This window comes from Anser cygnoides, chromosome 3 (genome assembly GCF_040182565.1).
Source record: "Anser cygnoides isolate HZ-2024a breed goose chromosome 3, Taihu_goose_T2T_genome, whole genome shotgun sequence".
Taxonomy (NCBI): Eukaryota; Metazoa; Chordata; class Aves; order Anseriformes; family Anatidae; genus Anser; species Anser cygnoides.
The window spans coordinates 56,822,186-56,843,244 of NC_089875.1; the positions used below are offsets into that span (position 1 = coordinate 56,822,186).

The window sequence follows — 21,059 nt, forward strand, 5'->3', positions numbered from 1 at the left end:
TAATTTCATTTTCAGTTTTCTTGACAAAAACCACAAAAAGTTATTTTATACTTCGCAAAATATTTAGCTACATTTTTAGAGAAGTATAATGATTTTAACAAAATTAAGCTCATTCCAAAAAAAAATGAGATAACATTAAAAGTAGAAAACTGAACTATTTAGCTTCCCAGAGGAGTAATGGGAAAACAAAAACAAAATAACTTTTCCTCTAAGGCTATTTGGCAACTTTTACGAAATTTAGTAATATTTCCAGTTTTACCCCAAACATTTTTAAGGAAATGAAGTACTTTCACAAAAGGAACAGTTGGTGTTGGTAAGAAACTAAAATGATGGTTTGTTGGCCAAGCAGTGGTAGAGAGTTACTTTTGAAAAACATCAGAGAAAAATGAGAAAAATGTTTGTTGAGGGGAAAAAGGAGAAAAATGAGAAAAATATTTGTTGAGGGAAAAAGAAGAAAATTCTTAGTATTAAAATTGTAAAAACTCTTAACATTATGTAAGTGCTACTGACATTACAAACTGGCATGTATGGTGTACTTCTGTACTATTGAGCAGGTTTGAAACTGCAAGGCTTCTTTCAGTGCCTTGCCTGACAATAATAATACTTTTTACTTTTATTTTTTTTCCAAAAACTAATTGTGAAAGATTTGGAAAATGTCCCTAGAAACCATGTCTGTGGCAGTGCCTTGATGTCTTTCCACCTGTGAGAATATTGGATCTTTCAGTTCGATACCTGCTATTTCCTCCTTTTTTCATTAGAAGCACTTGGTTTGGCAACGTAGGATGTGTGGAGTACAGACATCTTATATATGTTCAAAATTCTACAGTTTTTTACTTTGTGATTATCTAATCGTTTAAATACCTTTTCTGATTACGCTCACACCATTGTCAAGCTGATTCTGCCATGAAGCATGGCAACGCTCTATACGCATAAGGTGACTTGTCATCTCAGCAAATTAGCTGCTGTTTTAAGAATTGCCCTTATGACACCTCCACACGGAAGACAGGATAAGAGACAGCAAGTTTCAGTGGTAACAACTCTTCCATTGTCATTTTCTCAACAAAAAGATAGGCTTTTTTCTTTTAACTATCTGTTGCTGCACCATATTCTTCCATTGCATGAGATCAACCTGAGTCACAGAAAAGAAATCAGAAAAGGACATACCAGAACACATGATCCTACAAAGTTTTACGAGGAGAGAATCTATTCGTCCTACCTACTGTGTTTATGATTTAATCTGTTTGGTGCCTCAAAACAATTTTCATTAATATTCTGAATGAATTATAAAAAATGCTTTCAAAAATACCATCGAATGGTAACTATTAGTTGTATAAAATACCTTTGTACAGGAGTCTTCAAGTGATATTAAAAGCAATTTTAAAAAGGTGTTTATACTGTCTTCAAATTATTTGCAAAAGGATCATACTCTGAATTCCAAGGCAGGACTGGTACAAATTAGATACTAGTACAGGCTTTCTGTGTGAAAAGTACCACAGGTAGCACTGGGTGATCATAATAGAGTCAAAATACATTGCCTATTGAAAGCAGAAGAAGTTGGACTTTCACTCTTGAGTTTTACTTTTCAAATTATTTGTTGGGGCACTCCTCAGCTTCTTTTACATATTCCTCTCAGTTAACATGACTGAAGTTCACTTCACAACCACAGTGTCTTAAACAAAACCCAAGTGAAATACCGTGGAGTAGATAGCAGCTTGAATGAGGTGCTGGTATTGTTTGCAAATGTTTTGTTTCTGAAGAGTGTTTCTGAAATTAGCCGGAGTGCTACCAATGAAGATAAGCCAACAATGACATTTTTACATAAACTGTCTGCTCTGTTTTCTGAATGCCTGAAATATTTCATAACCTCTGGAGAGAACAGAGCTATTTCACATCATACAACCATTAATATTGTCAGAGTACAGATCTCCAGCAATGTGCTAATAAAAACCTGATGAAGACTAAAATTCAGTGAATCACATTTCTATCAGCAGCCTTCTGCTGGCATGTATTGATGCCGCATTCATGAAGACAGGAAGAAAACTCACCAGTTGCTTATAAAGAACATTTCAAAGAATGAAAATGCTGTGATGTGAATTGCCTATATGTGTAAGTTATGAGATAGCAGGCAAAGTGATGACAATAAGCACTGGGGGGAGGAGGAGGATATGGAAAGGAGTAGTGCAGCAGCACCTACTATAATAAATAAATAAATAAAATAAATAAATAAATAAGGGGATGCCATTGCATTTTCACAAGAGATGCTATCATGAGCTGGTTTTGCATCCTGCTGCCTTCTTACCACAGGATTACTCCTTTAAACCTTACAGAGTGAGACACCCCTCCATACTTTTCCTATGTGGCATGAACATTTCCAAAATGATTCTTGCATATCAATAATTGGGGTGGCAGACCCACCAGGAGAGTGTCTGCCAGGTCAGTCCGTACTATTTGGTTACCAAAGTTATGAATTTTCACTAAGGAAAGGGGGGTATCCAGTGCTGGTCAGCCTGTTCCAAAGTTCCTTTGTTACCAGTCATTCTTTACTGATAATTAGTTTATTGCATTAAAGGGATAAATATCTGCAAAATTAGAAGTGGAATTATGAAAGCAGAAATCGCTGCCCACACACAGGAATTCAGTTGCGCCCTCACACCGTTTACTTTTCGGTGTCTCCCCTAGGACAGCACTCAACCACGTGGGGCTGTAATAGAGCCTAATTTACTTGGACATTTGATGGGCACGCTTTGTGGTTGCTGGGACTGCTGCGGACGTGCCCCAGGGCAGGGCAGGACTGCCCCGACCCGAGAGAATTTGGGGACGGGCGGAGCCACCTCAGCGCCACCGCGGAGCCACCTCAGCGCCCCGACCGCTCAGCAGCGCTCCGCCCCGCCCCCCGCCGCCAGCAGGGCTCGCGGGGCACGCTGGGAGTTGTAGTCCATTCCTCCGCCCTCCCCTCCTCCGGGACCGCTCGGCGGAGGGGGGCAGCCAAACTACAGCTCCCAGCGGGCGGAGGGAGGGTGGTCCCGCTCGGCCGGGCCGCGCGGGCGGGGCCTCTCCGCGCCGAGCGCTCCCCCGCACACCTCGCCCGCCTGCGGCCGGGGCTGACGGGAGGCTCCGCGTGCCCGTGCGTGCGCGCGCGGGGGCGGCTGGTTGCGAGGGGGGCGGCGAGGGCAGAGCACGCGGGCGGGCGGGCGGGCGGTCGAACGGGGGGGGTTCCGTCCGCCGCTCCGCTTCACCGATGAAGAGGCGGCTGGCGGCGGGGGATAAGCCCGGGTAGAGGGCGGGGAGGATGGTAAGGGGCCGGCGGGGTCCCGGCGCAGCTCTCCCGGCGGCGGCGCCCTCCGCCCCTCTCCCGCTCCGCCCTCGCTCCGAGGAGCCGCGCCGCGGGGGGAGGCGGGGGCTCGGGCAGCCGGCGCCGCCCGGGGCGCGGGGCGTGAGGCGGGGACGCGGCGGGGCGGGGGGATGAGGAGCCGGCGGGCAGCCGCCGCCTGCCGGGCCCCGGCCCGGCCCCGGCCCGCCGCCCTGCCCTGAGGCGGATCGCGGCCGGCCGTGCCGCGGCGGCGCGTGAAGGATCGGGGGCTCCGCGGGGCTCCCCGGGGAGCGGTCGCCGTGCGGCGGCCGAGGAGGGTTTTGATCGCCAGGCGCTGCCGCGGATGGTGGAGCCGCTCCCGCACCGTGCCTCGGCCAGCCTGCGGACCGCGGGGACGTCTGCCCCTCGGGGTGTGTGTGTGGGGAGGAAGAAGAAAGCCTCCCGCTCGAAAATAAACTCGGAGAAAAAAAAAAAAAAAAGACTTTTTTTTTTTTTTGGACAGCCTAACTGCTTTATGTATCTTTTTATTTTTCTCTCGTTTTGCGATACGTCCCTTTAAAAAAGGATTGTCCTGTTTTGTAACGGGTGGAGGAAGGACGGAGCCCTCTCAAACACTGCTGACATGACAGCTGTGGTGTCTGAAGAGTTAACCGGGGTCTGCGTGGTGCACCTACCGCTGGCCTGGTAGCAGGCTCTTCCTTTTTAACTGGGGCTGGTGGAGAGGGTTACCTTGGTCAGAAGAAGCTTTGCACACTATATATATATTGTACCTGCTTTTTGGTGGGGTTCTCCCCACATTTTACTTTCTCTTGATGACTCCTGGAGGTGGCAGTGGGCCCATGAAAGACTGCGAATACAGTCAGATCAGCACGCACAGCTCTTCGTCTCCCATGGAGTCTCCCCATAAGAAAAAGAAAACAGCTCCCAAGAGAAAATGGGAGGTTTTTCCTGGAAGGAACAAATTCTTCTGCAATGGGAGGATCATGATGGCTCGACAGACTGGAGTCTTCTACCTGACTCTTGTTCTCATCCTGGTCACCAGTGGACTCTTCTTTGCATTTGAGTAAGTGACGTTAAAGTCTTCATGTCTTCGCTCTCTTCCTGTAGCTATTTACTTGCTGACTGAAAGCAACATAAACATACTTATCCAGATGTCATAGGGGGTGCTGGCTGAAATCGGCTGCCGTCGGTTTATGTAATTGAGAATGTGTTGTGGTAAGGTGCTGAGGGGCACGCAGTCCTGTTTTCGTTACTGTGCTCTGTGGAAAACTCAGCTCTGAGGATGAAGGCGGTACGGCTTTTATACTGCAGATTTCCAGCTCTTGTTCTTGTGGCAAGAGGAGCGTAAAACAACAGGTTTGGGACGGTCAGGAAATGAGGTAGCTGCTTGTCCGTCAGTAACTCTGATTAGAATCAAAACTGGCAGGTGCAAAAATACTGACCTTTTGTCACAGAACCGAGTGCGAGGAAAGCAGTGTCTTTTGTTAGTTCATAAATCAGGCTTTTTTCCCCATCTTTTCCTTCTTGAAGTCATTTAATAGCTTGTGGAAAAGAATTCCAGGTTAGTTAAATAAAAGGCAGAGCTATACAATTTTGTATGTACCTAGCTTTTCACCACTAGGTAACAGCATTACTTTGTGATGGTAACTTGTTGTGTGTGAGGTGGGTCTTATTGTAAGCAATGTTTGTCTTACAGTTTTGGATTTATTTTTTAAGCAGGTTTCTGGCGTCCTCATAGGGCCTTTTTCTCTGTTGCTGTGAGTCTTCAGGAATCTTTTTCATCTCTGTCAAGTGAAGACACAGTGGCAGCAAATCTAAAGTACTGATTTTTTTGCAATTATATTGGAGCGGCTAAATTAAGTATGCATGCCAGTAATTAGGTACTTGATATGTAAAATGCAGTTCACCTTTTATTTAATTATTTAAAGCACTGAGTTACAATGGTGCTCAGACTGCTAAAATACTTGCTATAGGAACTACTGAGTTCTTTTTAAAGATATCATCCTGCTTCATCTGTTTAAAACTATCCTAGCTTGATTTGTGGTTTGCGTCAGGAAAAAAAAAATACAGTTGAACAGCATAGGTTACTACCTGATGCCTTTAAAGAAAGAGATAGCGACATTAGCAAGCTCTGACTTGTGCCAGTTAAATGTAGAAGACAATCTTAACATACTAGTAGCATTTAAGAAGGTAAAAATGCTCAGTAGGTGATCAGAGTCTAAATCCGTGTGACCGGAAAAGGTGTCTGTGAATTGCTCAGGTGAATTGTCTTCAATGGGCTCCGGGTGATGTTAGAGGGGTGATTCATTGTAAATCTTCTGCAGACATTATGAAACTTCTTGAGCATCCTTTGAGTAATTGCAATAGCACAGTGGATGATGGTGTCCATTTACCGCACGTGCGCTTACTTTCCTCTTTTTAAAGGGGTATCGAAGGTGTCTGCTGATAGTATTGCATCAGAACTGGCTGCTACTCTGTTCTGGTTGGTGTGATTAGGCCTAATTTTGGAAAGGTTTTCCATGTGGGCTGACACTCATATCTGTGTGTGGTCTCATCACCTTCGCTAGAGCTTCCAAAGGCAAGTGCTGGACTTCCCATAAACACCAGAATGTTAATGTAGGATCAGAAGTGTAATGTTTTATAGTCGTGGTTGTAAAACTTATTTGCCAAACCACCGTTTACGGCTTATTTATGTGTTATAACACTTTGATCCTTCAGAGAGAAATATTCTCTGCAGTTGCATGATTCAGAACTGCTAGAGCAGGATGAGCCGCTAGCTCTTCGTCACCTGATTTCATTACCGCTGTGAGTTATGTGCTCTTTGAGACTCGAATGCTCCAACTGGTATTGTGTCTTTGAGCTTATCTGCAGTGTAACTGTGTGCGATGGACCACGTTTGGAGTCAAGTTACAGCATTTTGATACGAAACTGGTACTTTTTCTAACCAGAAATCTTGAAGCAAGGAGAAATCTTTGGCTTTAAATAACTGTATGAGCAAAGCATGTGTACTGCTCGAGTCGTTCTTGTATCACTTGCACTCTTCTTTTAAGGAAATTAAAAATAGAGGGCAGCAATGATATTTAATTTTTACAATAATGATAAGGTAGGTTTGGTGTTTAAAAAGCACTTACGCTGGAATTATTGTGTATCCTCTGAAGGCAAAATCAAACAAAAAAACCTACACCAAATCCCTCAAACTTTGAGACTGGGAATGGTGTTCAGCATGTTTGCAGTGTTTGAACTACAAAAGCTTGGTAAGGTTATAAAGGGAAGAGGGGACTCTCCTTGCTTAAAAAGTGTTATTCTGAAGCAGTTTCTCATTGTATCTCTCATTAGTGGTCTGAAGTTGCTATTTATTGATCAGCTGAGAAGGTCTTGAGTTGTTAGAATGTCATTTTTGTTATTTAACTGATTTGGTTAGGAAGCTGCTCCTCAACCAGCCATTTACAGGATGTGATAGCAAAGTGCTTCAGTCCTTCGTGTACACGTGGGCCCAAGCGATTTTTAAATGGATGTGTGTCTTGTGTATCTGAACTGTGAGGTGAAGCTCTCAGTGAAGAGGAAGATACTGTGTATGTTCTTGCAATTGTTCTTCGCTACAGCTGGAAGAGAGGACTTTGTCCACTTGGGTTTTGGAAACTGGAAAATAGGTGCTAACATTCCAAGTCATTCCCCAGTTGCAGACAATGAAGAGGGGGACTAGGAAAGAGATGAACCTGACAGCTGATTCCTGAGAAAGAGTCGTGCAAACAAACACTTGTCCTGTATCCTTTTGGCTTCATTTGTTCCTCTAACGTCATCTCTTCCTGTACCTCTTATTTTGCTCTGACACCCATTCATCCAGAGCTATTTCATGTGCTTTCGACTCATCTCCAGGGTAGAAATGCATTTCACTGAATCAACAAATTGTAGCTCTCCAAAAGCAAACACATCTTGACCTGCATAGCTTTTGACTTTGAATCATGCCTTTGTAATCTTCATGTTTCTTCATATTTATGCTTCTGTGCTTTTTCCTGCCTACTTCTTTTTTTCCACTTCCTGCTTTCTGCTGTTTTTATTCCTTTCTCTCTGTTGGTGTTTTTCTCCCCAATATTCGAGGTACATCACTACTTCTTCCTTTTGACGTTTTGCTATTCTTTTTCATTTGAAAAGAGGTAAAAGAGATTTTGCTTTAAAAACCAAACATCACCAACAAAAAAAAACCAACATCTTAAGCTTCCAAGCAGTTGCAATCTAACTGCTGCATCTTCCCCTGCTTCTGAAGGAAGGAAATGCAAATAAACAGTTTTATTTCTGTAACCTGTCTATTAAATATAACATGATGTATTGCAAGTACTTGGGGGACCCAACAGAGATGTTGTGCTTGAGGTACTCTTAAAAGTTACGTCTATTTCAAAATGCTCAGGACTAAGCACCACAATTCACTTCAATCTGTCTTTAAAATTTGGCTATATTACTTTATCTTGGACATACAGTTCCTGACTATAACCTTATGATGTTTTCCTTCTTCTTTCTTGCAAATTTGGCTCAATGATGGACTTTGCTTTGCCTTGCCCCATTACACAGAGACACAGTTTTCTTAAAAATACTATTCAGTGCTCATGTTTAAGTATCTGCATGACAAGTTTGGAAAACAAATTCCTTGCCCCAGAGCAAAGATAGCATCAGTAACTGAAGGGCAGATATTACTGCTGTGCCTAGTCCATTCAACCACTGTATTTGCATGTATGTAAAGCCCTTTATTGGTGCAATAAAGACAGGCAAAATTAAGGCACTTCATACTTACTGCTTTTATTTAGCTAGGTATGCATTCTCAGAAGAGAACCCTTCATGCTTAGGGTCATTTGGGCTACTGTAGGTTACGGAAAAGCAACAAGGAGGCTGGATGGCATATTTAACACAGGAAGATGTGTAAAACAGGCATCTTGTTAAACGGCAGGTCTCGTATGGATGCAGAAGCTTCACTAGTTTGGAGCTGTGGTGGGTGGGCTGCGAGCTCTGCTGCTGTGAGCTGCCCCTGGCTGCCAGCACGGCTCCTTCTTGGAGCCTGCACAGGAGGGAACGTGTCTGCGCCGGAGCTGCTTCAGTTCAGGCTTCCGATGAAAGGTGGATGTGAGTGAGGATGCTGACAGAATAAAACTGGCTTGGGCACAGTCAGGTTTTCTTCTGTCAGCTCTGTTGCAGGGTCAGTAACTCGGAGAAGGTTGGAGCAGATGGCTGGATGCCGGCAGGGCTGAAGCAGTGCGGCTCTTTTCTCTGTAAATGTGAGTCACAGCACTATCGCTTCTGATATAATTTGACGCTTGCACTGATTCAACCGACTGGAGAGTTTTGTCTGAGCTAGTTAAAACGTGATTTTGGTGGGCATCTGTGTAATTGCACTCTTTTCCCAAAGGTGGATGTTGGAAAATTATTTAAACTGAGATTGTGCATGCGCATATGTGTCTACAAAGCATTGCTTCCTATCTGCTCTTATGGTTGCTGGCAACCTCTTCCAGCCCTCCTGCTTTGAAAACCAGTGTGACTGGAGGACATCCGTGAGTCACGCTTTCTAATGCGATGTAGGTGGTTCAATATTGAGCTCCTATAGCACACGCGACGGTAAAGTGGTGCAACTTGCTGCTCACTGTGACGAGCCTCTGTGTGTAAACACCGATGTTAGCAGGCTGAGTGTTTTCACCGTGGCATCAACAGGCATCTTCATCTCGTGGCTTGTGCTTCGTGCTCTTACGAGATGTGGATTCTTAGTGTGAGGCTGTATTCCGAGTAGGTGGCACGTGCTCCATCTGGTAACCTCCTTCGTCTTTCTTCCTCTGCTTTTAAGATGAGTATATTAAGGACGTGGTCATTTTAGGATGTAAGTAAACTACACATTGCTAGAAGGAAGTGCTACCAGTTCTGACTTCAGCTGTTAAAGGCTACTATAAGCTTGCAGGACACTTCCTGCTGAAGATGTCAAGATGGCCTTTAAAATAAAACTTACAACATAGAAAATAAAATGATTGTTCAACGGAGAACTGCATCCTTTCCTATACGGAAGGCTGCTTAGTAGTGCTTAATGGTGTAGGCAAAAGCAATGATGAATAGGCATTTTTCCCCTCAGTATTTTTTGTTCAAAAAAATGTAATTAAAATGAAAACAGAGCAATATTTCAATTCTTCATTTTGCCATGTTAGTGAAAAAGACATGGAATGCAATAAGCCTAGTCTTTTGGGTTTACTTTTTGAACATAGTTTACATAGATCTACCAAATGATATAGCAAATTTATAATGCATTCTGAGCAGGTGTTGTTTATTCTTTTGCACTTAATTTACCCTGAAAATATCAACTGTCAGAATCAAATATCTTTCAGGGGCAAAGTCTATTTAATACTGTTTTCCTTGACAGGTGATTTTCCTTTTCTTGATCACAAAAAGCTTGCTTGCTTCATATATCGTAAGTTTTTCAAGGTTCTGTGAGAAGACGTCACCTATAGTTTCTGTCTGGCCAAAAGGGAGCAGTTTTGTTTTAGCCTGTTTCAAAGTAGCACTTCACTGAGCAGGTAAGCTTGTTTAAGCTTTTAAACCAGCTTTGAATGAATTATATGATACAAAATTAAATCCTTTTAACCTGGAAATATACCAACAGCATTTGATATTAGGCCATGCACTGCTGCGTTTCAAGGCTAGGTCTTTTTTATCTGGAAATGAATAATTATTAAATTCTTCATTTTTTTTCCCAGAGTAAAATTCTGTGAGGATAACAGAAGGATAACCTCTCCTATTTTTGGAAGTCATGCATTCTCTAGTTCCTCTGAAACTGCAGAGGCATTTTATGGTTTTGTAACACTTTAACTCCTTTTCCAAAAGACAGTGAAATGTTAAGCAGCTTTTTATTATTATTATGTTTTTTTGATGGCCTTATATTACTCCATAGAGAAACCATCTTTTAATTTACTCCTTTCTCACTTAGTGTTCTACTTACATTTCAGCTTCAGCTTCTCCACTTTTTTCCCCCCTTTTCTTTGTGGGGGTGGAGGGACATGAAAATAGAGAATATAGCTGTGTGTGGGAAGTCATGTTGGCTCCTCAGCTACCACGTCCTCTCAGGACCTCGAGGAACTTACTGTATGGCTTTTGATCGTCAATGCATGTGTATCTGTGGAGTGAAATGTGAAGGTCTGTGGTCTCCTTTGCTTGATGTCTCTCTTTCTTCAAAAGGAAGAGTGAAAATTACACATCAGTCTGATGGGGGACAGTTTGCTGCTTTTGTTGTCGCTCAGCGTGGTTGCTGTAGGTAGATGTAAATTCTCATCTTTGATTCACGATACCCATTTCAGAGTGAGAAACAGGTCATTTCAAAAGTTTGGTTGGTCTTCTTACCTTTATGTCTTCAAATATCCATTGCTTGTGCATAATACTTCTGTACATCTTCAGCCTCCAAACTGTGAGATTAGACGTGTAATTTTGTGGAATTTGTTTGATTAAAAATCTATTTCAATTCATCACTCAGAAGTTGGAGGTTTATATCCACGTAATCTGTACAGTGTGTCTGTTTTGTTTTGGATTTCTCTGAGTAGGTACTGCTGCTCCTTTATGTTAACAAGTGGGTAGTGAGTGTGTCTTCTAGAGACTGGGATGGGGAGAATCATGTTAGATTTACAGTACCAGAAAAAATAATTTCTATTACTGTTTCTTAGAAGGCTAGCATTCCCATGTGACCTGATCTGGGACTCCTCTCATGTCCACCCCTCGGTAATTTTCATACTTTGAAGGAAAGTTGTTGTTTATTTTTTTTTCAAATGTGTTTTTTTTTTTAAGTCAGTTTCTCAGGGACCATACTACATTTTTAGCTTCATGCAAAGTGTTCCTTTTACTCATTTTTAAATTTGGGTTCATAGTGGAAAAAATACCTGTGTTGTTACATAATTTATTTTCTGTGTTGCATTACTGTTTTGTAAATGGCATTTCATACAAAATACAAAGTATATGGGTGATGAGCTGGCCTTTGGATGATTGAGAAGTTGTTGTCCTTTAGAATGAAAAGATAAATTATTAGTCTGTGTAGGATTTGAACAAAAGTAGTCTTTTCACTCCTTTTTTGGGCAGAAAAATATTTTGTTAAAAATGTCTAGACTCATTTATAGATTCAGTAGGAACTGATATACTGAAATTTGAACTGGACATTTTAAAACATAAATTCCTTTTTAACAGCTAAGTTATACCTTTTAGGTAGTTAAAACAACATCAAAACAAAGCCTTTTATACTGTCTTTCTAATGGAAAGGGGCTCTATTCTAGTGCAGATTTAAACTGTTAGTCTGAACATTCAAATGTGAACTAAGTAATGAGAAATTGAAGGTGATTGCAGAAGAAGAGAAAGCTGTGAGAATATTTTTAACTTTCTAGGCTGCGTGGTTGTTTCAAGATAGCCTAGTCAAAAAAAAAAAAAATCTTGAAGTACCGGGACATTAATGATAAAAATATTAAAAAGCTTAAACTGTTATACCAACACTATCTAGGAAATTTTTGTTTTCCTGACTGGTGATTCTTATAGTGAAGTGAAGCTGCAGTAGCTGATGATCACTAAAGTTCAAGGCTCCCAACAAAGGTTTGTGCATAATGCTGCTGCTCATCTTTCTTTTGGTGAAAAAGGGGAAAAATTCCCTGAAGTCAGCTGGAAACACCAAAATTTATTAAACTCTATATAACTATAGCACTTTTTTTTTTCAGAACTTAATACAAAATCTGGAAAGCGGTTAAACTGTTTACAAACCAAAGAAACAGACTGAAATCAAGATAAAGTCAGTGTGTAATAGCTGAAAAATAAAATTGTTTTTCTCACACAGTGGAAATATTAAATGTTACTAACATTAAAAACTTAGAGGACCTCTGAGGCCGAATTATCAGAAGGAAAGCTGAAGCATTTTGGAGTTTGTTTTGTTTTAGACACCCTCTTCCTTACTCAGTTGTACATCTTCGTGCTGGAAGAGGCTTTGATGCACCCAGAGCTCCTGTTTGTGCTGCTGGCACAGGGATGCTCTGTGCCTGGGAAGCCTGACCGTGGGATTTCAGCTGTGTGCCTCGCTGGGTATCTCGCCCAATTTCAGTCCAGCACTTTAAGTGCTTGGTTGGCAGTGGGCTGCAGTGCTATATGATTATTTGGCTTTTGGTCCGTGATTGCTTCCTTTTCATTAGTGTCTGCAGGGTTTATTCACATTATTGTGGGATGGTGGCTAATGAGGTCTTACCTAATGAGCTTGGCTAATGAGATCACAGCTGTTTTTGTTTTGTTTTTCCACTCCTGCCCTCCCCTTAAGGTGGTTACTGCAGTGAATACTGGCAGAATGCATTTATTGTGGTGAATGCGCGGTAGCTCTGCTCTTTTAATGAAAATAATTGCAGGAGATTCAGTATAATATGGACAATTAAATTGAAATCTGAGAACCTGAACTCAGAAGTCAGGAAATGCAAAATCTGCAGTTTGGGAATTTCATGTTATAGTTTAAATGTAAGATAACTGTTATGTTGTTTGTATTGAGTGAATGTATGAAATTATATGCTTGTTATACATATCAATACATCTTGGTTCCTAAGAAATTAAGAGTAGGGAACAGATATACTAGAATTTTATTATTTTGGTATAATCACCCAATATATTACTAGGAGTTATGGATGTAGGTTAAATGCCACTGGCAAGGGGCTGAAATTTTTTTGTTTTCCGATTGAAAAAGGAATAGAAATGAGACGCTATACAAAACTTTTCTTACTGATAGCAATAAATTTTGTGTACCCTCCCCACTGAGATGCCTGGATGTCAGGGAACAGCAGTCCTGCTTGTGTGTGTGTCCAGTACACTTGTCAGATACCCCACTGGTTATGAATGCTGTGTTTGAGGGAAGAAGCAAGTGTAAGACCAGCCCTTATTTAAATTTCAGTGGTGTGCTTGTAGTATGGTGTGGGTTTTCATGGCATAGCTATCTATGCAGATGTTGCTTAGTAAACGCTGTCTTATTGGTAAAAAGGGCTTTCTAGCGTTGTAATAGAATGTGGAGGAGTTATATTTCTTCCTCAGGTGGAGCTATGCAAAATAGTTAAAAGCAAGAAGAAGAGTAAAAGCTGGAGTAGTATCGATTTCTCTTGCATCAGTATTATTATTCTGCAATAAACTTCCTTCACGTGTACATGGTTTATTCAGGGCTTCCACTCATAATGCTTCTATATGGTGACGAAATACAACTTTTAAGATACTTTTAGCATGGGACAAGATCTGAACTCTCTCCAGGGCTTGGTAGGCTCTGGGTGGGGAAACAAAGTAAACTTGGATCATTGCTCTGAGTAGACTGGTGCATAAAACATGTTGTGTGGTATGCTATAAAGATTGGAGTGTGCAGTGTAAAAAGTGTATTCACTTCTGGTTTGCTTCGCTGGATTACCTTGGGGAAGAGAAAACTCAGAGGGATATTATTAAAGTGTGTAAGTACCTGACTGCGGGAGGGGAAGTTAAAATAACAAAAACAAAACAAAATGGAACAACTGACTGTGCTCAGTGGTGACCAAGGACGAGACAAGAGGTAATGAACACAAAATGAAGTAACATTTAAACATGAGAAAAAGGGGGTTTGTTGTTGTTTGTTTTTGTTTTGTTTGCCCAGAGAGCACAGGTTGCCTAGAGAGGCTGTGGAGGTGCTGAAACCTGACCAGCTACAGACCTGAGCAGCCTCCTCTAGCCGCTCCCGCTTTGAGCGGGGGGCTTGGAGAAAATGATAGCCAGGGGTCCCTTCCTGCCTCAGCCGGTCTGTTTTATCTGTAGTAATTCTGACAACTTCTTCCCATAAGACAGTAAAAGGTATATGTAGGGAGATAATTTTAATCTTGTTTTAGTTCCTAAGAACCCACTTATTACATGCATATTTCACGAGAACTTAGTTCAGCATCATCTACTCTTAGGATTTGAACTTTAAGCCTCACTCCAATAAAATTTAAGACCTTAGAAGTGAAATAGTCGTCGTTCTTCTTTCTACCCCCCTCCTTTCTTACCTTTGAATATAGCTTTCTCAGTTCAAAGCACATTTTCCAAGAATTCTGTTTTTTTTTTCCTGATTTCTTTGACTTATCTACCATTCCCCATCAGGTTTTGTCTTCTGCTATCCATCTGGCTTATGCTGAATTGTACTGGTGTCTTACCAAGTAAACAGCAGCAACAATTTTAAATAAAATCAATTTCACTCTTGTCCCTGAATGCAATTGTTGCAACAGTACGTTGTGTTCATCAGTTTGTCCGTATCTCACTTAAATTTTGTGAACTTTTCTTTCCTTCCATCTAACTTCCCTAGCCACTTGTTTGCTTTTAATAGCCCAATAGCGCTGTTGCTGTGGAAGAGGTAGGGAGGGAGTAAAGGTGAAGGCGAAAGACTTGTTTTTTTCCCTTTGCCCTGTGGAAGGGATGAACACACGCTTCTTCTTCCCACGAGTATTTGTGATTTATATTGCATTTGCCTATATCATTGTGCAGCTGTGTAAAGTCGTGGGGTCTTTCTCTCAATGCTTGAGCCAGTTCATAAAGTTGTTCAGCTTCCTCCTCCAGCCTGCTGCTGGATGTTTCCAGCTTCAGACTGAGTCTTGCACCTTAATCGATCGCACGTTCAGCTTCTGGGCTCTCAGACATAAATGATGAAATGGTCTGTCTGAAAAGCTGCTAACGCTGGATTTGTTGTCTTTGGGGCAAGGTACCACCTGGGATATGTCAGATTAATCTGAACTCCTTTTAAACATTGATTTGCTTAAAAAAAAAAAAAAAGTAAATTCTACTGACAGGCCTAGAGTTCTGGATTACAAACAGTATTACAAATAAAAATTAAAAAAAAAAGTATAAATGAAACAATGTATTTTATTTGGGTGAAATACACTGAACCTCTAAATCCTGTGACAGCCCTGTTAAGTTTCTCTGGGGCTGGTGGAAGCCAAAGGCACATCTCCCTGTACCACGTATTTAAAGCACTGATTTTCAGGGTGAGCTTCATGCCTGTAGACCTCTCTACCTTTTTTTTTTTTCTATGGTGACAGGGGCTGCATTCTTACTGTTCATGAATTGAAGCAAAGTTTTGGAGCAATTCGTAGGAACATCCTCTCTATTAAGCAGCTTCAGTTGCACCAAGGCCAATCTAATGGCCATAGGCTGCTGAAAAGGATGGAGCCACCTCTTCCACTTTTCCAGCCGTTAGATATTACTTCTCTTGCCTGGCTCTGCTCTTACCCCACCCAATGGTGAACCAGTTCAGGAAGTTCACTTCCTGCAGAAAGCCTATCCACCCCCTCTGCCCACACAGATTAAAACTGTCTGCTTATTTACATCCCGGAGCTGACTATCTGAAAACTCAGAATACTTTTCCTAGTGTAAAGAAACAGGGAAGTGAGGAGATTGTCAGGTCATCCTAGCTATGGCTTGCAATTGTACCCCAACCTGAGGAACTTAGTTCTGTAGTCTCCGTTTGTTGTTTGGCATCTGTGCACATCTTTAGGCTGTTGGTTGCCTAAGGAAAATCTACTGAGTTTTGACTACTTCACTGTATTCTATTTCTGAAGGACACTGAATTGTAGTTAATAAAACTGAATTGTAGCGTTTTTAAATAACACATTATTAAGTGCTTCTTAGTTGTTCATGTCTTGTTTTTCATAATTTCTTTTTTTGTTGTTGTTAAAAACACTATACCCAATTCTGTAACACAACACAGAGGCAATAGCCGATGCAATTCTTCCTGCATCCCTGCCCACGTAGTCTCTCAGTTCCCCACAGCCAGACTGTGGAGCCAACGTATTGCATTGCTTCAATGAGAAAGCCCATGGAAAAAGCTGCATGAGCACTTCTTTACCTGCTTTTGTGTGAAAACAGCTGAGTTAGCTCAAAATGTATGCTAAGCTGAACCAGGAAAAGAGTATTCTCATAATCCTTGCCATTTCTGCCACGCTTCAGATGAGACAGCAAATGACCTGGGGAAATTGCCTGTTTCTTCAGTTTCATTCAGCTGTGTAGTTGGGTGGTTTTTGTGTTCTTGGTTTGATTGGTATTGTTAATGTTGAAAGTTTAACCTTAGGAGGATGGAGGAAGAATCGTAAAGCAGTTAATGGAAAATTGAACGGTCTGCATGCAAGAGACAGTTGGAGTGGATGTCTCTATTCACAGTGCAATAAAAGAACTGGCCTTTAAAATGATTTTGTTAAACAAGACACCTAAAACTAATCAGAGCAGAAGGAATCGTCTATAGAGCAAGAGACGGGCAAAAAGCTGTGGACTGAAATCTGACAGAGATGAATCTAATTCAATATAAGACCGTGAGAGGATAATCATTCTTCTTTTACAAGGCATGAAGCTTAGAAGGCTCTCTTTTCTTTAGCCTGGGCTGGGGAGGCTAAGAAGAGTTTCAACCACTGCTGTGAGTGTTCGCCTTTAAAGTAAAAGATGTTTTTGCTCTGATGTAAGGAACCCCAGCCCCTTTTAAGAACAGCCTACCCCGTGCGTTGGTTTTTAATGTCAGTTGCTGGAAGCTGGAACCTCGCTTCCAATACTTGAGTACATCAAAATATGCGTGCTGGGAGTGGAAAGGCATTTCGGAGGAAAGCGTATAAAAATTGGGCGGGATAAAATATTTTGCTTTTTTTCCTCAGCTCACACTTGAGGAGTTTGGGAAACAGGCATTTGGCTGTGAACGAGGAAAAACAAAACAGCATGATATGAGGAAGGCAGCTGACATGCTTGGATCCCAGTAAGTGAGACTGTAGTGCGCCAACATCCAGCTCGATTGGAAGATAAACATGCCCTTCCCAATACGCATACCTTTCTGTTATTGCAGCCTAGAAAATGTTAACCAACAGTTCAGGTTGCTAAATGATAGTCTGGAGGTGCGATATTACCTAATACTTGACTGTTCTTGGCAAAAGTATGTTTATTTTCTCTTCTGAAACATTTTTTTTTAAACAGTTGTTGGCACTAGACGTTGTTACAGCAAAGAAATGTTGTCTGTGGAAGGAGAACATGGGTTCTCGTAACTTCTCAGCTCTATACAAAGAGATTAATTGAGGCAACATCTGTTGCAAAGGTAACTCACTGTTGAAATATGCTTTTAATTTCAGCTTTATTGCAAGTCTTTTTTGACTGCAAAATAAAGGTCAAAGACTTAAGGAGCATGGAAATTTGCCACTGAAGTCGATCTTGCCAGATAAGAGTTGTGCTATGCTTCCAGAATGAGTGCGTCTCTAAGCCAGCTCTTCTTGCCTTCATATCTTGAAAGATAAAAAGAGTGACACTGACAATTTCGGAAGATTTTTCAACGCCTGCAGAAGAGTTTGAAGGAAAAAAAAAAATAAGTAGTGGGGTGGAGCTGACGCATCTGTAGTATTTGGTTTTGAAAATTAATTTCACTTACTTCAGAGACAGTTATATGTCCATGTTTGGTTAGTACCTATAAATAAGCTAATAATAACTTCTGATATACGTAGTGGATTTTTCAGTTATTGCTAATGTGTCCAGCACATTGTATGTTGAACAACGCAGCAAGATACTTAAGCTACATTGCACCCTGGAATGTTAATGTATATTCTATGCTACCAACATACCTCTTGGTAGAGGGTAAAAATGAAAAATAAACATGACTTGTGAATAGAAAGGAAGGTGTTACCATAAACTGTTACTGAGGCATTGATCAGAATCAAATATATTAATGCAGGTATGGGAAAACAAAATGCTTCTAAAAGAAAGCCCAAATATGACCTCCCCAGTAAATACTCATTGCAGTGTAGGAAGTACCACACAGTATTAAAATTCAGCAGTAAAGGAGTATAGGCTGACAGTTCATCAGATTAAGTGAAAGATTTTCCCTTACAGTTTATGTACACGTTCCAAAACGTTCTTACTGATATTTTTTAATGAGTAATATGCAAATACTTCCCAGTTGTAAAAATTATGTGTTAAAGTAAACTATCTAATACATACTGTATACATAAGATACATTACATATTAAAGTAAATGGCACAATAACTATTCAAGGGAAAAACCTGGACAAATAAAAGGACATAATAAATGTGAATAGTAAATTTGTGCTGTTATCAGATCTCTGAATTGTGGAAAGGCGGACATTCTAAAGGCATGAGGTTACGGAAAGGGAAAGAGAGAATTATTTCAAGGCAGAAATGCCAGATTGTACTTGGCCTCCAAACGTGTGCTGTATGTGCAGAAAGCAGTTTTCGTGTGTAAGACTTCTTTGCAGTCCAAGCCCTGTAGGATTGTTTTAGCACATGGAAATTGAGAGTGTGGCTGAAGTGTTTTCATTGTTACTAAGCTGAAACATGAGGAGTTGATTAAAATAGACACAGCCTTAAAGTTTAGAACTTGTATTATTATTTTCCAGTACTGCTAACTGTCTGGATGGGGAGATAAACATTTGATGGGGATCCTGCCAAGAAAAGGTTAAACAGGTGCTTCTAATTCATGTTCGCTGTGGGTTATGTGTATTACATATGAGTGCTGAAATGGCCCACGAAGATGCACTGGCAGTCCTAGTTTATCAGCACTGAATTGAGAACTCTGGGAGTGGCAGTGCGATGCATAGATCTTCATTATTTTTTTATTTTTGGAGTTTGGTTATTTATATATGTGTGTATGTGTGTACATATACATATGTACATATGTACATATATATATATATATGTATCAAGAATAGGTCAGAAAAGGCAGCTGTTAAGGACAGTAATACCAGTAGTGCTGTAGAGTTTCAACATTTTTTGTGGGTGTTTTTCAGTCCTGAAATATTTTTCTTACTGTTCCTCATTTATCTTGTGCTAATCTCTTCTGACAGTGAAGCTCCGTGGCTCTAGCCAAAGATGTCCTTGTGAGGGACAGACCTAGAAGGCAGGCTTGTAGGTTGCTTTACAGATGAGACAGTGGATTATTCTGCATCTTTGTTATGCGTAGGCAGGCGTCTGCAAAACTTTGTCTTTCACTGTTAATTCAGAATGCTTTTTCTGACCTTGTGCACCCCAAGGCACAGCAGTGCGTGCGCCTTCTGCGCACCTTGCCAGGTGGAATGCGACTGTGCTCCTTCTCAAGGTAGTATAAAAGCATAAACGCAAAATAAATATGTTTTGAGTAATTCGGCTGGCTTCTCGCAGTTTGCACAGTGAAGAACAAACACGGTATAGTTATTTGTTTAGAACAATAGGCAAGTTTGATTTCAAGCTACCTGGCGTTTTCTGTTGGAAAATCCACTATTAGGTTAGCTAGAGGTTAGTAAAGTTATTAAAGGTGTGGCTGAAATCAAAGTGCAAAACCATGACATGGAGGATGAAAAAATCAACCTAAATGGTTAAGTCGTTTTTATGAATGAAATAATGAACGTTAGTGTGTTTATTGGCAGATGACAGAGGGGTCTGTCTTGTATTTTATTCTTAAACTGATGCACATTTCTTTTGAAGGCACCTTGTTGCTGTCATGTGTAATGGTTCTAAATTTATTTTCAGTTTGTAAGACGACTCCGCCTTCTGATAGCACTGTTGGCTGAAATGGAGTAAAGTTCATTTGCCAGTGTAGGAAACAGAGGAGGTCAGCTTGGTTCTCCAGTGACAGCACTGGCCTAGTATGTGTGAGATTTTCCTCAGCTGTGTTAATCAAAAGGTACAACAACTAGTTTATACTAAACAGCTGGCAGGAGTGAGTAGCAAAGCAACTTTTGCCTTGCTGTTTGTTGTTATTACATTATTATACTATGGTTTGGTGTTTTGTTTTGTTTTTGCAATAGGATTGGCACTGGCTGCTTCCTTAGCTAGTTATCAGGGCTCCCTGCCATCTGGGGTTTATTTTTCTTGCACAAAGCCTGGGAAAAATGATGAACCTTGCTCTGAAGGTCACGATGTCCAGGCTTCTTTCTGACCAGTGGGAGTGAATGTGTTTCAGAACTACTGACCTTTCGTGTACAATGTTGTGCCACTGCCTGCCCTCACTTAAAGCAAGGACCCTCAGGACACTGAGGAGGTTTCAGCAGCTGTAAAAAATGAAAGAGGAGCATACCCTAAGGTAGCTGAATGCAGCCTTCTGTTGTGCTGGCAGGTTCCACTGGAATCTTTCTTTAAGCAAAAATATTATCCAGAAGCAGACCTTTTTCTCTATTTGAAAACAGAGTTTTAAAGGGACTGTCTATTTCTTAGGGTGAAATATCAATGAAATTTAAGCACTATTTGTGACTTTATTTGAAATGGGAGGTTAGCTTCTGGGAAAGCTTGAATCTAATCACCTGTATATCTTTAGATCTCTGCTAATGTTTGTGAACAGAACTATGGCACCACGTTAATGAGGTGTACCTGTAGAAGACTGGAATTTGACACAAGGTTGAATCTTTCCAAAGAAGAAAAGGACCACTGAAAATGCAGCCCCAATTTATTTATTTATGTATTTATTTATTTATTTATTTATTTATTTATTTATTTATGGTTGGGGAAGAGCATAATGCATCCTTTCCTGAGAAGTGTCTGTGAAATGCAGTGTTCTAGAAATGTGGTTTTGTAGCACAATTCATGCTACAAATTGAAGGCCAACTTCAAGGTCTTGTTTATTGCAGCCAAAAATATCTTTTGGAATGCACAGTGTTTTAAGATGTTATCTTCCCAATTTTTTTGTTTCTTCAGGCTCTTTTCACATGCTCAAGCTTTAAACTGTTCTTCAGAAACTCTGTTTTCAGTTTGTACTCTGCTAGCTGGGCCAGCCTAGTCAAATGAAACTCCTC

At 41.0% G+C, this 21,059-nt stretch overlaps 1 protein-coding gene across 4 annotated transcripts in view; it reads left to right on the forward strand.

The window, feature by feature from the left end:
* Positions 1 to 3,107: 3,107 nt before the first annotated feature.
* Positions 3,108 to 21,059, forward strand: part of ZDHHC14 (zinc finger DHHC-type palmitoyltransferase 14) — a 108,670-nt gene continuing 90,718 nt past the window's right edge. For 2 of the 4 annotated variants that reach the window (XM_013178289.3, XM_013178291.3), the window contains exon 1: positions 3,112 to 4,373. In XM_013178289.3, coding sequence (XP_013033743.1) covers positions 4,123 to 4,373 — 251 coding nt within the window. In that variant the 5' untranslated portion in view covers positions 3,112 to 4,122. Of the gene's footprint in view, positions 4,374 to 21,059 lie in introns of all 4 variants that reach the window. The other 2 variants (XM_013178290.3, XM_013178287.3) reach the window with 2 other exon arrangements.